General features: G+C 40.0%; 1 protein-coding gene across 2 annotated transcripts; it reads left to right on the top strand.

Moving 5' to 3' along the window:
- The first annotated feature begins 632 nt into the window (after nt 1-632).
- On the top strand, nt 633-6295 carry LOC121257050 (O-acyltransferase WSD1-like). Of its 2 annotated transcripts, none has more exons than XM_041157918.1 (7): nt 633-1049; nt 1778-2356; nt 4189-4255; nt 5007-5119; nt 5347-5556; nt 5818-5955; nt 6078-6295. In XM_041157918.1, the coding sequence occupies exons 1-7, from the start codon at nt 849-851 to the stop codon at nt 6243-6245; spliced, it is 1476 nt and encodes a 491-aa protein (XP_041013852.1). In that variant the 5' UTR covers nt 633-848; the 3' UTR covers nt 6246-6295. The 2 variants fall into 2 exon arrangements, with proteins under 2 accessions (XP_041013852.1, XP_041013853.1); XM_041157919.1 differs by having other exon boundaries at nt 634-1049; nt 5010-5119.
- The last annotated feature ends 10097 nt before the right edge of the window (nt 6296-16392 follow it).

The raw sequence follows: 16392 nt of genomic DNA, 5'->3' as shown, positions 1-16392 counted from the left end.
TTTAATTAGTAGTTACAAAATGTGATAAAAATAAATTAAATAAAAAAATGATTAAATTAATAATATTATATTATTATATAGAGAGTGAATGGATAATCCAATGTGAAGATTAAATTTAAATGGAATAGACAAATGTAAAAAAATGTGATATTAACTAAATTTTGAAAATGGATTTAGTCAAACTAATGAGGATGCTCTAATTTGGTGTTATTGAAAAGTGGTAAGTTAAATTTATAAAAAATGAATTATCTAGCTATATTTTGATCAAACTTTATTGAGTCCATTGATTATGCTCCTATATAACCATGTTTTAAAATGAGAATATTTATTTAAAGTAACGTCACTTTATAAGTTATTTTATAAAAATGTTGATCATTTAAAATATAGTTAAATAAAAGATTATAAAAAGAATTGTATCTCTATTACTTTTGTTATTTATATGGCAACGATGGGAAAAGCACTCAGTTGCAGAAGGTATCGTGAAGGAAAAAAAAAATGTTGGGGATACCAAACTCTCAAATTAGGCCAGCTTGCAGTGTGTTAAAAAAATTGAGGAAAGGCTAGCTTGAATGCATTTAACCCTCTTATATTTTCTAGGAAAGTTAAGTGGTTGTTCCGGACATTTCTTTATTCCAAAGCAGGCAGTTAGCCATTTACCGTCAGCCGTATTACTTTGACTATACTCACTATCTTACCCCCATTTTAGACGAATTCAAGCCCACATGTATTAATACCCACAACTGAGGTCTGAGCAGGAGAAGACGGACAGCTTTTGAGGGCTTTTTGAAACGAAAACAGAAACAAAATCCTCCACAAAGAAGAGAGTCGGAGGGGATTGGAGAAGCAAGATGATGCTGATGGGCAATGGTAAGGCATCATCAAGCAATCGTGAGGTGGCGTTAAGTCCAGCAGCTCGGTTGTTTCATGCTCCACGCTTCAACTGTTATATCATCGCCATCATCGGTTGCAAGACGCCAATCAATCCTAACGTTGTTAAAGCTGGTTTGGAACATACTTTGCTCAAGCATCCTAGATTCTCCAGCAAGTTGGTAAGAAAATTATCGTATTTCTTCTCATGATCTTCTTCTTCGCTGGGTTCCTCTGTTTTTTTTTTTTTTTTTTTTTTTTTTTTTTTTTTTTTTTTTTTTTTTTTAATTATCTTTGTCTCTCTCTGGTGGGACTTGGTCAAAAACCATGGTTTAGTTTTCTTGAATACCATAAAACCAATACCTTTTCTTTTATTTTTCCCCCCAATACTTTTGAGGCCATTTGGCCCAATTGAACATGAACTTACATTCAGAAAGAACATCACCAAAGTTTCCACAATCCAATCAAAACTTTGATACTTCCCACTCACATTGAGCTGGAAATCCTCCACAAATGACTGATCTCAAATCTGTTTTGAACAGTCCACTTTGGTTGCAACCAAATCAAAAGCTTTTTAATTTCTGGAGTATAAAGGAAACAAAAAAGAAAGCCAAATTAATAATAAGGTAATTGGGCCACAAAAAATAAAGGTAGGTACTTTCATGGGAAGTGGAATTTTGCGTACCCACCCCCTTCACATCCCACCGTGAGATTGGCATGACCACCAACAGTACCTTATTTTGATTCTCACAAGAACTTTACTGATACCGAAACCGAGAAACACTCCCCTTTTCAAGTATAACAACAAAAAGATTTCTTTCTGTCCCTGATAGTCAGCAAGATGTGCCATTTGCATTAATTTTTAATTAAAGATTTTAACATACGTTTTCCATTTCTTGTAAAACAAAAGGTCGTTGATGGCAGCAAGTACTGCAGAAAGCAAAAATGGAGTCAAACGAAAGTAAATATGGAGGATCATGTTATTGTTCCTGAATTGGATTCCAACATAGATTTTCCAGACAGATTTGTGGAAGACTATGTGTCAAATCTCACAAGAACTCCCTTAGACCTCTCAAAACCATTATGGGAAATCCACCTTCTCAACATCAAAACCTCAGATGCAGAGGCTGTTGGGATTTTTAGGATCCACCACTCAATGGGGGATGGTGCATCTCTAATATCTCTTCTCCTAGCTTGCACGAGAAAAACCTCTGACCCTGAAGCATTGCCTACTATTCCAGCCAAAAACCGTGCAAGTTCAAATAATTCGAACGGGTTTTGGTGGTTCCTTTTAGCATTTTGGTTGTTTTTAAGGTTGATTTGGAACACTGTGGTGGATATCTTATTGATTGCGGCGACCATTTTATTTCTAAAAGACATGAAAACTCCAATCAAAGGTGCACCTGGAGTTGAGCTGAACATCAAGAAATTCGTACATCGGGCGGTCAGTTTGGACGACATAAAGCTCGTGAAGAATGCAATGAACACGGTATGTATGTCTATTCATAACAACCCATTTTTATTTATTTATTCAGGTTAAAATTATTATTTTTATTTAATAAGTGGCGAAATATATTCAAGCTAACAAAACCTCGATCGATTGTCACCTGAATGGGACAGATTTTCATTTCAATTTTAGTTTGCTTTGGAATGTAGTAGTGGGACCATGGAAATCTTTTTTTAATTTTTCAAATTAAGTCCTACCTTTTTTGGGGCCTACCGGTAAATAGAAAAATTTAAGGACTCGTTTAGATAATAAGATGAGATAAAATGAGATAGTTTTAGATAAGTTAAATAAAATATTTTTAAAATATAATTTTTAATATTATTATTATTTTAAGATTTGAAAAAATTGAATTATTTTTTATATTTTATATGAGAATTTAAAAAAATTATAATAATAAAATGAGATTATATATGATGGATTGAAAGTGTTTCTATAACTAAACAGTAGCATATGACTTTTCATCTTTGGAACGTGGACTTGGAAACATTTCCTATAATTTTATTTTTTGAAATCCGTATTTTCCTGAGAATTATAGTTTTTAAATTTTGATGACGGTATTATTTTCATTTACCCATTGATTAAGATGTGATAGTTTCCCATTTTAAGTGTTTTTTACGTAAATGTCTAGCTGAAATGATTTTTGTTTTGTATTATTAAATATTATTTTATTAAATTATTTAAAATGGTATTTTGGTAAAATAAGGAAGAATAGTACCCTTTTTCTGATTTAAATATAAGATATTTTTTTCATTTAAATAACTTTTATTAAAAAAGATTGACCTTTGTATCTTTAAAAATTTATAGATTAGTCAGTGAATGGTACTGTTAGCCAAAGTTGACTGGCCATGTAGCGTCCAGACGTTTCCTTGGCCATAATAGCTAGGAAAAAATTATTTTGCCCTGTCAAGTATACCGCTCCATTTAATCTATTGGCAATTTTTTTTTAATTTAATAATTAAAGAAGTGATTTTAAGTGTATTAAAATATTTTTTTATTTTTTTAAAATATAAAAATATATTAAAAAATATGAAAAATAACTAAAAACCAAAAGAGACAATTGAGCAGACTACTCTGGACGGTAGAGTAGCCCGACTCAGCTAGCTAACCCGTTACATAATTCGTCCTTCTTTTGGTCCAAAATTTGGCTCATCTACTTGGAATTTCAACAAAAAAATTGGCACCTTCTGGCTAACGTGTGGGCAACTCTTATGTCTTAATTCCAAATGTTTCGGCACCATCCAATATATAGGAACAATTTAGTCATAAATGATTGCTCGTTGTCGCTGACCAAGTTAGAATCTACTTAAATTAAATAACTTCTATTACTTAAATTTAGATAGAGAAATAATAGTTGCAGTCATGAGTGCGAAAATACCGTATAATTATTTTAAAAAAAGTGAATAAATACAGGACTCACATGAAAAGAAATTAATTTTTTAATAGTACACTCCACTCTTTTTCAAAATGACTGCATGGTGCTTACGCATTATACAACTATATGTAACATTACTCATTTAGATAATATTTTGATAATATATACACACACGTATATAAACCTATAAGAGTTTGAATGGAAAAATTTAATTGGTATTTGTAATAAATCATTTACGATATTTTATCACAAAGTAAGGACAACCCATGCAATATTGTCTCTCCAAAACCATGCAAAGGCTATTATAAGCCATTCTGTTGTAAGATTGCTTCAAGCACATGATGCTTATAGATATAGTTGATAGGCATTTGTTTATGCACTTTCTTTATACAATCATATATAAAGCATTTTTCCTTAATTTTGGTATGGATGTGTTTTGTAGACTGTCAATGACGTAGTTGTTGGAGTAACTCAAGCTGGCCTTTCCAGATATCTGAACCGTAGATACGGTAAGTTAATTTCCATCAATTCCATATATAGATGATTATACTGTGATATCATGTTTAAAGATTGACAATTGAGTAATGTTGTTTATTATGCTCTTTGTCATCATCATCCTTTCATTATCAATCTTCTGATGTGGCATCAAATATTTTGAAAGTTTCTTTTTTATTGTTTTTACTTATTTGCTAATTAGTTAATGTCACATTTATTTTCGAGGAATGATATATACAGTCATAGAGTGTGCAGGTATGAGATTCACATAAAAAAATTAATTTTTTAATGGTGGACTTCACTATTTTTCAAAATGAGTACGCGGCGCTTACACAGCATATGACTGTATTTAGCATTACTCAAAACTTATATAGTCCATTGAGAATAGTGAAAAAGAAAAGGTCATTTTGTGATTGATAGGCAGAAATTTATTTGGTATTGCATGTCTTGGATCATTTTTTTTTTCAGTTCTTTGTCAGCAATAACATCGATCCTGTAAATTCTCTTCTCATTGTTTCTGGTTATCCAAGCCCAAGAAGAATCTCTTGAATCTTGTTTTTCCCAATCAACACATATCAGGTCTAGACGTGGCATTTGATCATAGTAATCCCCCAATTCAGTACTAATACACTTTAGTTGGTCCAATGATGAGTATTATAGTATCATAAACCAAATGCATGTACATGACTGCCTCAACATTTTATATATAGTAAACCAACTATAATGCTTTATAACCTTCCCTAATTCATGTATAGATTCACTCAGCAGGTGAGGAGCAGAAAGATGGGCGAGTGAAGCAGAGGAAAACCAATATTCCAAAAGGTACCCACTTTAGGGCAACCATTCTTGTCAATCTACGAAAAACTGTAGGAATCCAGGTAAATTATCTTTCATCATTGTTTGAAGATATCACATCCCAATATGCCTCACTACAATGATAAACCCAAAAATCTAAATCATAGATCATTCCAAAAGTGGAAGCTGATCATAGAAAGATATGTATTGAATTATTTAGTTTATATTTTATCAGATATAAACTTGATGAGTTTTGATCGAAATATTCCATGCCAATGTTTCTCGTGTAGTAATGCTGTCAATTAAACAGGATCTGGCTGATATGATGGCTAAGGGGTCGAAGACCAGGTGGGGCAATTTGATCGGATACTTGCTCCTTCCCTTCAGCATTGCTTTGCAAGACGACCCATTGGAGTATGTTCGACAAGCTAAGGCCACCATTGACAGAAAAAAGCTCTCACGTGAAGCTATATGCACATATTCGTGTGCTGAGTTAGTACTCAGAACATTTGGAGCCAAGGTACATACGCACTTTATCTCCTTAATTAGAACTAGTACTTAGTTTCTAACTTCACAAAACTCCAGCTGATCGCTAGTGTACTCAAATAAATTATTAGCAAGGAATTAATCACATCCAAATTTATACGCAGATAAACAAAAGTAAGTAAAGCCATTGTCATAAAATTGTGGATAGGAAATGTCGCATTAATGCAGGAAAGAGGCGGAAGTTTAAAGAGCTGCTGAATAATTTCATAGATTATGTTTACATGGATATTTACAGGTTGCTGCTGCCATAACGCACAGAGCAATCTCCAACACAACAATGGCCATTTCCGGCTTGGTTGGCCCGCAGGAAGAAATTAGCTTTTATGGCCATCCAATGGCTTACCTTGCTCCTTATGTTTATGGGCACCCACATGTAAGTCATGATCCAATTCTAATAGAATCGTCTCCCTTACTTCTGTATAAACTGACAACAACAGATCAATATCATGTTTACTCAAAAGAAAACTAATCGAACAAAAGAATATGCTATTGCAGGCACTGACTTTCCATTTCCAAAGTTACATGAACAAGATGACCATTGCTTTGTCTGTTGATCCAAGTGTGATTCCTGATCCTCACCTGCTCTGCGACGATTTAGAGGAATCGCTCAAACTCATTCGAGATGCAGTAGTGAGAAAAGGACTAATCAAGGATATTGTCTAAGATCAGGAGGATTGGTACGTACAAAGGGATTTTTTTTTTTTTTTTTTTTTTTGTCAAAAACTACAATTACAGTGGACAAAAGAAAAAAAGAATTAATTCATTACTGGAGTTTGTGAAGAGGAGAAATGAAAATGGAACACATCATATATACAAGCTAATTGATTTAATATTAAATGTTTTGTTATTTATAACGAAATTATTTTTTTAATAATGACAATATGTATTAATTTTTATTGGTAATAAAAAGAGATGTATGCCAATCATGTTGAGATCAACGGGAGGAATCATGGATAAAGCCATGCATGGTTGGAAATATTGGATGGGAATTAGCTGAATGTGGAATTGCTTTCAATAATATACTATATATTAAAAACGACCAATATGAAGAGATTGCGCAAGACATTGACACTTATAGCAGCACCCAATAACAAACTGACATCTCAGCATTGTACAAAATAAAACCACGAGGATGACTACATCAGATTGTTACTTAAAATACCCTAAAACGTATTTTGCTTTCTCTTTGTTGTTACTCGTTGTGCCCCTTTGTTATTCTTCACCAATCGCCGCTACTAGCTAGTTCGACGCCAGGCAGCCCGATGCAGCCACCCAATCCGACGCAGCCACCTACAACCACCATGCAGTCCGCCACCAACCGTAGCCACCTGTCGTCCTCCATGGTTTGTTTTCATGGTTTGTTTTGAAGATGCGTTTTACCTTGAATTTTCTTGAATTTAAAAGACAATCTAGAACATGACATCTATTCTTGAATTTTCTGATCACTTTCTATAGAAATGGGCATAATATGTTTAGGCAACATTTAAATTTATAGGGATTGTTCTGAAATATGGGTGTGGTAGAAGTTAGAACTACCAACAAATCCATGGACCAGAGGTAGGCACTAGGCAGGCAGTCTAACGCTCAGGCTATTTAGAGATAACAATAAAACAAAAACCGGAGTAATTTGAAAAGAGACGACAAAGGAGAGGGGCAAGCCTACGTTTCGGATGGGCCAAATCGATGGGAGATAGGAGCACATGAGGGTGGCATCGATGGGATTTGGGAATCCGGCGTCAATGACCAAAGAACGTGGCATCGATGGGCGAAGATGTTCACGACGTCGATGGGAGAGACGTTCACGGCGTTGAGGAGCGAGGGATTTTCTAAGTCCTCGATGAGAGAGAGACAAGGTTCAACTAATGATCTGGGTTTCGAGGGGGTAGGGGAGTTGGGTTCAGTGCGGTGAGGTCCCATTCTGGGTCTAATGGGTGGGCTACGTGGCAGAAGCACATTGGAGGCTGTTTTTAGCCCTTTAAAGGACTGACCACTTAGAATTTATTCTCATATAATATTATCCTTGAGAATCAACAAGATCATCAAGATATCATTCAAGATTAACTAGGGAGATCATTGTTTACAGTGTTGGAAGCCTCCGCCATGTGGAAAGTGGAAATTGAACTTTGATGGGGATATTTTTAGTCAATTGCATCAGTCTAGGGTGGGTGCAGTCCTGTGAGACGAAAATGGTAGTATGATTATGGCCATGTCAGGAAAGGAAGAAGACATTTATTTGGTGGAGGATATTGAGGCGCTTATTGCCTTTGAGGGCTTTACAGGTAATTCATTATATGGGTATCTCCCACTTGATCCTCAAGGGGGATTCACTTGTTATGGTGGAAGCTATATGGTCAACCCGAGAACAAGAGTCTAGCTACAACCCTATGATTCAGGAGATTCAAACCTTGTTAATCTGATTTCCAGTCTTTTGATGTTCTTCATGTTGGTCGACAAGGAAATGAGGTAGCGCATATGATGCGGAGGGATGTTATGCGATATAATATTAAGGCTTGTATGTGTTTGTGTGGATAAGATTTTCATTGTATCTGCTTATTGATATTGAATGAAGCAATATTTGTTTCTTAGAAAAAAAAAAAAAAAAAAAAAAAAAAAAAAAAAAAAAAAAAAAAAAAAAAAAAAAGAAAAGAGCAAAATTTTTGGCATGCTGTGGCTAACGTGTGGGCAATCATTATGTCTTATTTTCAAAGTTTCGGCAATAATAGGAACACAGCTTCAATTTAGGATTCTAGCATAACCAAATCGAGCAATTATCATTTCAAGTTGTTTTCTGTTTAATTTTATTATTTAAATTAGTCACTAAGCTGTTGTCACGCCTTGGACCCGGTGGTGGACGTCCCTTCTAACTTGAAATCCATAAAATATAAAACTTAGATACAATAATTTTCTAAAATCAAATACCTCAAAAACCATTCTCATAGAAGTAAACTCAACGCTAGCTCTACATATTCTCAAAAATTTCACCAATCCATGACCTATGCCATATGGCACTTATATCACATTTATCTTATAATGTTGTCATGTGCCATTTATTCCAACTGTCACAACCATTCGAACCATCTAAAAAGAAAATTGTGGAGATAAATAGGTGAGTCCACTGATGCAATATGCAACGAACCTATACTAGTGTGTAAACTTGAGCCAGTTATATAATGTAGAAACAAACAATCTAAAAAAATAGTAATAATATTTTCTAAACATTTCATTACAATAATAATATATACAAGAGACGTTTGACACAAGTTTAATTGAAACAACATTGGAACATAACATATGCCACATTTAACCCCTATGGCAGGGTTTGCAAACCCCCTCGACAAATTGAACATAAATAGAAGTGAAATCTCCCATTTTCAAACTTAGCGTGTCGAGTGTGCATACAGGAAATATCCACTCAAAAAATCACTTTGTCTCCAAAGTAGGTGCACTTAGAAACAAAGATTTTGATACCAACATAATAACAAAGGCTATAATTTTACACTGATGGTACGACAAAAAAACAGAATGTTGTGCAAGATGATTTTTAGATGCCATATCATATAAGAATAGAGTACTGAGCAGATAAATATCATATAATCATATTAAAATCTCAGACTTCATATTCGCATTTTTATACAATACTGAAATAGAGTACCAAAAATATTCATGTATACACCAATGATGACAGAAATATTGCATTTTATTTCTTAAATTTCGAGAGTAGTGTAGAAAATGACTGAGATTGTTTTCATAACAAAATATGCAAGTTTTACACAAACTCAATTTCAGATAATTTGTTTTTGACAAAATCTAACATAAGAGCACCGCTTATCTAACTTTTGAAGTATACTATCTAAGTCTTGAACCTGAACGGTAGAAGTATCATAACCTAATCCAAATCACCACAAGTATATTAATAACTCATAGCATCATTAAACCAAGATAAATAACGAAATTCTATAGTTCGAACTACAGCTCATCTAGAACCAACTCTTGAGCCCATAAATGACCCATTCAACATCTGGTCCACTTGGTGCCTCAGGTTTATAATGGCCTGGGGACAATATGTCCCAAAAATACAACTCCACTGATAATCAACCCACCCTCGAATTTTGCTTGAAATCCATTAGAAGCCCCACGTCACAAAACACATTCACCACCCGAACATAGTTTTATACCAAATTCAAGGTCGCAAACCACTTCCTCCTATGTCCATGATATCTCAAAACCAGCCTCCACTCAAATCAATCCAAATACACAAATTTCAAAAACACAATCTTAGGTTACGTTTAGGTAGTGAGGTGATCTCATATATTCTGTGAATAATAGTAAAAAAGTAACGATAGAATATTGAATAGTAATGAATAGTAGGTAAAAAGTAATAATAAAATAATGAATAGTAGTTGTAGCCCTTAATCCATAAAATTTCTCAACCATTCAAAAAAATTAACCCAAGATAGCCATAGCTAGATGGATTGCCAATTACACGATAGAGAGAGAATTGAAAAACACTTACCACAACGCTCTTCTTTTGTTTGGTGCATTTTGCCGAGTGCTCTCCAGTCTCGTGCCTCTTACTTATATTTTTTTTTTTTTTTTGCAAGCCACAGACCAGTTGGCCACGACGATTGGGGAGGAACTAGGAGAGTTGGAGGAGGCCAACTGGGAGCTCAAGACTTTGGTGTGCTTTGGGTATTTCAAGATGAAGTAGGCGGCCCGAAAAACAAAGAACTTTAAGACCAAGCGGAAGGAGCTTATCAACGAGGTGGTGTATGTGAAGGAACAAAACTAGCACCTAGAGACGGTCGCCATGAAGCGTAAAGAGAAGAAGAAGGCATTTAAGGGTTTATTGCGAGATGTCGACCCAGACATCCTTCGGTTGACGTCGGCGAAGAAGCCCGCCAAAGAGGCTCGCATGAGTTTGTTCACTCGGGAAGCGGAGCTGAAGGCTGCTCGGGAGCAGTTGGAGTCTGTTCAGATGGAATTGTGAGAGTCTAGGGAGGAGATAAAGTTCGCCCGAAGGGAGCTGGAGGAATCCCGTTGGGATTGGGCTTTAGCCATAGGACAGCGCTCGCGGTTGTTGTTCGGGCATTTTAGGCACTCTCAGGAAGCCTAACACTTAAGAGAGTAATTGCGACAGGCTAAGGCACGCATCGGTGAGCTTTTGTAGTTGGGGATCCAAAAGAACATTGACCTCTTATCTCGCAACATGGAGAATGCCGGCCTGAAGTCTCGTCTGGATGATGTCACCAAGCATTCTGGGGAGATTCGATCTCGGATTGCGAATGCAAATGCTATCCAGGACATGGCCTGGTCTTACGGCTATCGAGATGGCCTCGATCGGATGTACAAACACCTGTTGCAGAACCCCGAGCTGGATTTGCGTACTTTGTCTTTGTCCTCCCTTCCTCCAAGTTCTGAGGTGCAAGCTTTTGTTGAAAATTTCGAGAAGCCAAGGTATCCCCCATTCCCTCGGGTGCTCCTCCGCCTCCTTCACCCTAGTGATGGGTTGGGCCCCCTTTCTTTTTTTTTCGTAGTACTTTGTATGATGCTCCCCAGGTTTTTCTTGTAACTGTGTATGTTTGATGAATGAACTACTATGTTCTTTTGTTTCCTTTTCCTCTCTTCCTTTTCCTTTTTTGCGTGGTTCTGATGGGGGCTCGGCTTTGTTGGCCGGGGGGTCGAGACCAAGTCTTGAGACTTGCCTTTATCCCGCAGCAAGTCAAGGGACCCGTCTTCTTGCGAGTGTAAGGACTCAGCTTAATTGGATGGGGGGTCGGTACCTAATCCAGGGACTCCGGACCTTACCCCGCAGCGAGTCAAGGGACATGTCTTCTTGCGAGTGTAAGGATTTATTTTTGTTGGACGGGGTGTCGGGACCAAGTCTTGAGACTTGTCCTTACCCCGTAGCGAGTCAAGGGATCAGTCTTCTTGCGAGTGTAAGGACTCAATTTTGTTGGATCGGGGGTCAGGACCAAGTTCTGAGACTTGGGATCTTACCCCGCAGCGAGTCAAGGGACTCGTCTTCTTGCTAATGTAAGGACTCGGATTTGTTGGACGGGTGGTCGGGACCAAGTTTTGAAACTTGGGGCCTTACCCCGCAGTAAGTCAAGGGACCCATTTTCTTGCGAGTGTAAGGACTTGGTTATATTGGACGGGGGGTTGAGACCATGTTCTGAGACTTAGGGCCTTACCCCGTAGTGAGTCAAGGGACCCATTTACACTCGGCTTAATTGGTCGGGGGGTCGGTATCCAGTCCGGGGACTTGGGACCTTACCCCGTAGCGAGTCAAGGGACACGTCTTCTTGAGAGTGTAAGGACTCGGTTTTGTTGAACGGGGGGTCAGGACCAAGTCCTGAGACTTGCCTTTACCCCACAGCGAGTCAAGGAACCCGTCTTCTCGCGAGTGTAAGGACTTGACTTTGTTGGACGGGGGGTTGGGACCAAGTTTTGAGACTTGGGCCCTTACCCCGCAATGAGTCAAGGAACCCGTCTTCTTGCGAGAATAAAGACTCGGCATAATTAGACGGGAGATTGTTACCCAGTCCGGGGACTTGGGACCTTACCCCACATTAAGTCAAGGGGCCCGTCTTCTTACGAGTGTAAGGACTCGGCTTAATTGGATGGGAGGTTGGTATCCAGTCCAAGGACTTGAGACCTAATCTTGCAGCGAGTCAAAGGAGCTGTCTTCTTACGAGTGTTAGGACTCGGCTTAGTTTTTAGACAACAAGAGATTTGACACCAGGCATTCTCATTCATTCATAGTTATTCGTACAACGTGCTGCCTTATACTTCTACACATAGTACTTCTTTAAGTGTTCGGCAATCCAGGGGTGGAGTAGCTCTTGTCCCTAGCTGTTTTCGAGGCGATAGGAACCAGGTCAATTGCTTACAGTTACTATGTACGGGCCTTCTCATCGTGGTCCCAGCTTTCCTTCTTCTGGGATAATTATTCTAGTCTGTCGCAGCACCAAGTCTCCAACCTTGAATGAGCGTGACCTGACTCATTTGTTGAAATATTGCTCCACCTTTTGCTTGTTATTTATCGTTTGCACAACTGCTTCTTCCCTTTTCTCCTCCAGGACATCTAAGCTCTCGGCTAGCCTTTTATTATTGGTATCCAAGTTGAAGTGTTGGACACGGAATGTGGGCATTCTGACTTCTACGGGAATTACCACTTTGCTACCATATGTCCTTGGCGAATGGTGTCTCCCAGGTGGGGGTTCGGACTGTGGTCCGATATGCCCATAATATGCTTTGGAGCTCTTCGGCCCATGCTCCTTTGTGCGCGCTGATCTTTTTCTTGAGAGTGGAGAGCAAGGTTTTATTGGTTTCTTTGGCCTGTTCGTTGGCTTGAGAGTGTCCTGGCGAAGAGTAATTCACCTTAATTTCGAACTCTGTGCACCATTCCCAATAAAGTGTGCAATCGAACTGTCTTCTATTGTTTGATATGAAGCTCTGAGGTATGCCAAATCGGCAGACCACTGACTTCCACAAGAATTTTGCGATGGTTTGGGAGGTGATGCTCGTGAGAGCCTCCTCTTCGACTCATTTTGTGAAGTAGTCGATTGCAACAATGACGAACTTGGCTCTTACCCTTCCTGCTGGGAATGAGCCAATTAGGTCCAGACCCCATTGGGCGAAAGGCCATAGGGTTGTGATTGATATTAGCTCCTCTGTTGGGTGGTGCGGAATTGGCCCGTGCTCTTGACACTTCAAGCATTTTTTGGCAAAGTCTTCCGCATCCTTGAGGGAACAGGGCCAGTAGTATCCAGCCCGGGTTACTTTTGCAGCCAGAGCCCTCCCTCCCAAGTGGCTTCCACAAATTCATTCGTGAATCTTTGCTAGCACTTATTAGGCTTCGTCCGGTGAGAGGCATCTGAGGAGCGGCTCGAAGAAACCTCTTTTGTATAAAACTCCTTCCAATAGGGTGAACTGGGCTGCCTTATTCCTGACCTTTCATGCTTCTTCTGGTTCATTGGGCAGCTGCCTTTCCCGTAGGAATTTCTAGATGTCTATTGCCCACTCGGGTGGTGCTGGGGTCGTGACAGACACTTTCTCCCCGATGGAGAGGGCGTTGACCGTCTTGACTATAGTGTTCTGGAAGGGGGAGTTCTTCTTGCCCCAATGCAGGCCTTTCCAGATGATCTACTTTCTGGTTTTCTCCTCTTAGCACCTGTTGGATGCTGAAGTAGTTGAAGTGGTCGTGCTTGTTGCAGACCAGTTGGAGATACTTCTTTAGCCTTTCTACTTTCGTGGCGAATTGCCCCAATACCTGGCTAACTACCATTTTGGAATCAGCCTTCACTTCTATTTCTTCAGCTCCTAATAACCGTACAACTGTTATTTCGGCTAAGAGCGTTTCATATTCAGCTTCATTGTTGGTCACTTTGAAGGCCAGCTTGATTGCATAGTTGTGCTCCTCTCCCTGTTTGGTGATAATGTGCACTCCCACTCCCCTACCAGACCGGTGGGATGAGCCGTCTAAGTAGACCTGCCAGGACTTTCCTTGGAGTGCGCTCAGAACTGCTTCCGAGAAGTTGGTGAACTCGGCAACGAAATCTGTCAACACTTGTCATTTGATTGCGACTTGGGGCTAGTACTCCATATCGAATTCGTTGAGCTCGATCACCCATTTTGCGAGCCATCCCAATGTGTCTGGCTTCTGCAGCACTTTCTTGAGGGGGAGATGGGTGAGCACTTTCATTGGGTGGGCCTGGAAATAAGGCCTTAATCTCTTGGCTGCGATGAGTAGGGTGAATACTAACATTTCCGTCCTGGGATACCTTACCCCTGCTCCGCAGAAGGACTGGCTCATGTAGTAGATGGGTCGTTGCCTTCTTTCGTTTCTCTGACAAGTACGGCTGATACAACATGTAGTGAATCCGCTAGGTACATCGTTAAGGTCTCCCCAAGCCTTGTTTGGCTTAGCAGTGAGGGGCGACTCAGATACAACTTCAAATCAACAAAGGCTTTTTCGCAGGTCTCATCCCACTCCTGGGCCTTCCTTAGGACTTTGAAGAAGGGTAGGCACCGGTTGATTGATTGAGCGATGAAGCGGTTCAGGGCTGCTACCCACCCGGCCAACCTCTGGACTTCATGAAGGTTATGAGGGGAAGACATTCCTATCACTGCTTCCACATTGTCGGGGTTCCCCTCAATCCCTCTCTCGGGGACTATGAACCCTAGAAACTTACCTGTCTTCACTCCAAATGCGCACTTCAACGGGTTCAGCTTCAACCGATATTGTCAGAGGATGGAAAATGCTTCTCGTAGATCTGCCAAATGTTTTCCAGACTCTTTGCTATTCACCAATAGGTCGTCTATGTACACTTCCATATTTTGGTCGATCTGCTGTTTGAACATTCAGTTAACTAGTCGTTGGTAAGTAGCCCCTACATTCTTGAGGCCAAACGACATTGCTTTGTAGTAGTAGAGGCCTCGGTCTGTTACGAACGATGTCTTCTCTTCGTCATCTGGGTTAATTCTGATTTGGTTATATCCAGAATAGGCATCCATAAAGCTAAGGAAGGGATGCCCCGTTGTCGATTCCACGATCAGGTCAATGCATGGTAAGGGAAAGCTATCTTTCGGGCAAGCTTTATTCAGGTCGATGAAGTTGGCACACATTTGCCACTTCTCTTTGGCATTCTTCACCAAAACTACATTAGATAGCCATTCTGGGTAATAGACCTCCTTGATGAATCCTGCTGTTTGGAGACGGTCTACCTCCTCAACTATCGCCCCATACTTCCCAGTGCTGAAGCTCTGCCGTTTCTGCTTGACTTTCCGAGCCACTGGATCAACGCAAAGCCGATGCTCAGTGATGGAGTTGTTGATCCTAGGCATATCCTCATGGCTCCAGGCGAACACGTCCCGGTGTTCGATAAGGAGAGATATCAGTGCCGTTCTCATCCCTGGGTCCAGCTTCATCCTGACTTGGACCTTTAGTTCCGGTCTCTCCTGATCAACTGTAACCAACTCCAAGGGCTCGTTGGGTTATGCTTGCCGAAAGGTCTGTTCATCACGAATTTCTTCATCCCATTCGGTTAGGGACGAAGGTCAACCCGGCTTGAGTGCTTCTTCTGTCCTTTCAATTGTCGCGACTACCTTGACCTCGTGCCTCAGCTCTAGGTTGTAGCATTTCCGGTCCAAGACCTGCTCGTCGCAAACTTCTCCCACCTCCAAGTCAGCGGGAAACTTCATTTCGAGGTAGGACGTCACTGCCTTCAAGCTATTCAGGGTGGGGCGCCCCAGTATGTCATTATACGAGGATGGGGCTTTGATAACTAAGAAGTTGGTCATGGTGGCTGAGGTCCTGGGCGCCTTCCCTGCTAGTAATGAGAGAGTGATGCTCTCATTGGTTGAATGACGTCTCCCGTGAAGCCCTTGAGAGGCATTGGAGCCGCACATAATAGGTCCGAACTGATTCCAATCTTGACAAAGGCTTCCCATAACAAAATGTCGGCTGAACTGCCGTTGTCGACTAGGATCCTTTGGGTTTTAATGTTTGCCACTTGCATCTTTACCACCAATGCATCGTCATGCAGGTGGAGGATGCTTTCTTCGTCTCTTTCGTTGAAGGTTATTGTGGTGCCTCTAGTCCGCCGTAAGGGCCTGCTTGCATCTCTTTCAGCGGCGAACACTTCCTCATAGCGTGCCCTTTGGGCATGTGCCTTCCAGGCCGACGAAGTGGCTCCACCTCCGGCATATCCTTCAGTGATTGTGCTAATCTCTCCGAGTGGTCTATTCTCTACCGGGAGGCTCCTTCGCATCTCATCCCTTGCTCCCTGCCTTCTCGGGCTCGCACCCT

This window comes from Juglans microcarpa x Juglans regia, chromosome 3S, assembly GCF_004785595.1.
Source record: "Juglans microcarpa x Juglans regia isolate MS1-56 chromosome 3S, Jm3101_v1.0, whole genome shotgun sequence".
NCBI lineage: Eukaryota > Viridiplantae > Streptophyta > Magnoliopsida > Fagales > Juglandaceae > Juglans > Juglans microcarpa x Juglans regia.
This window is presented reverse-complemented; position numbering and strand designations above follow the sequence as displayed.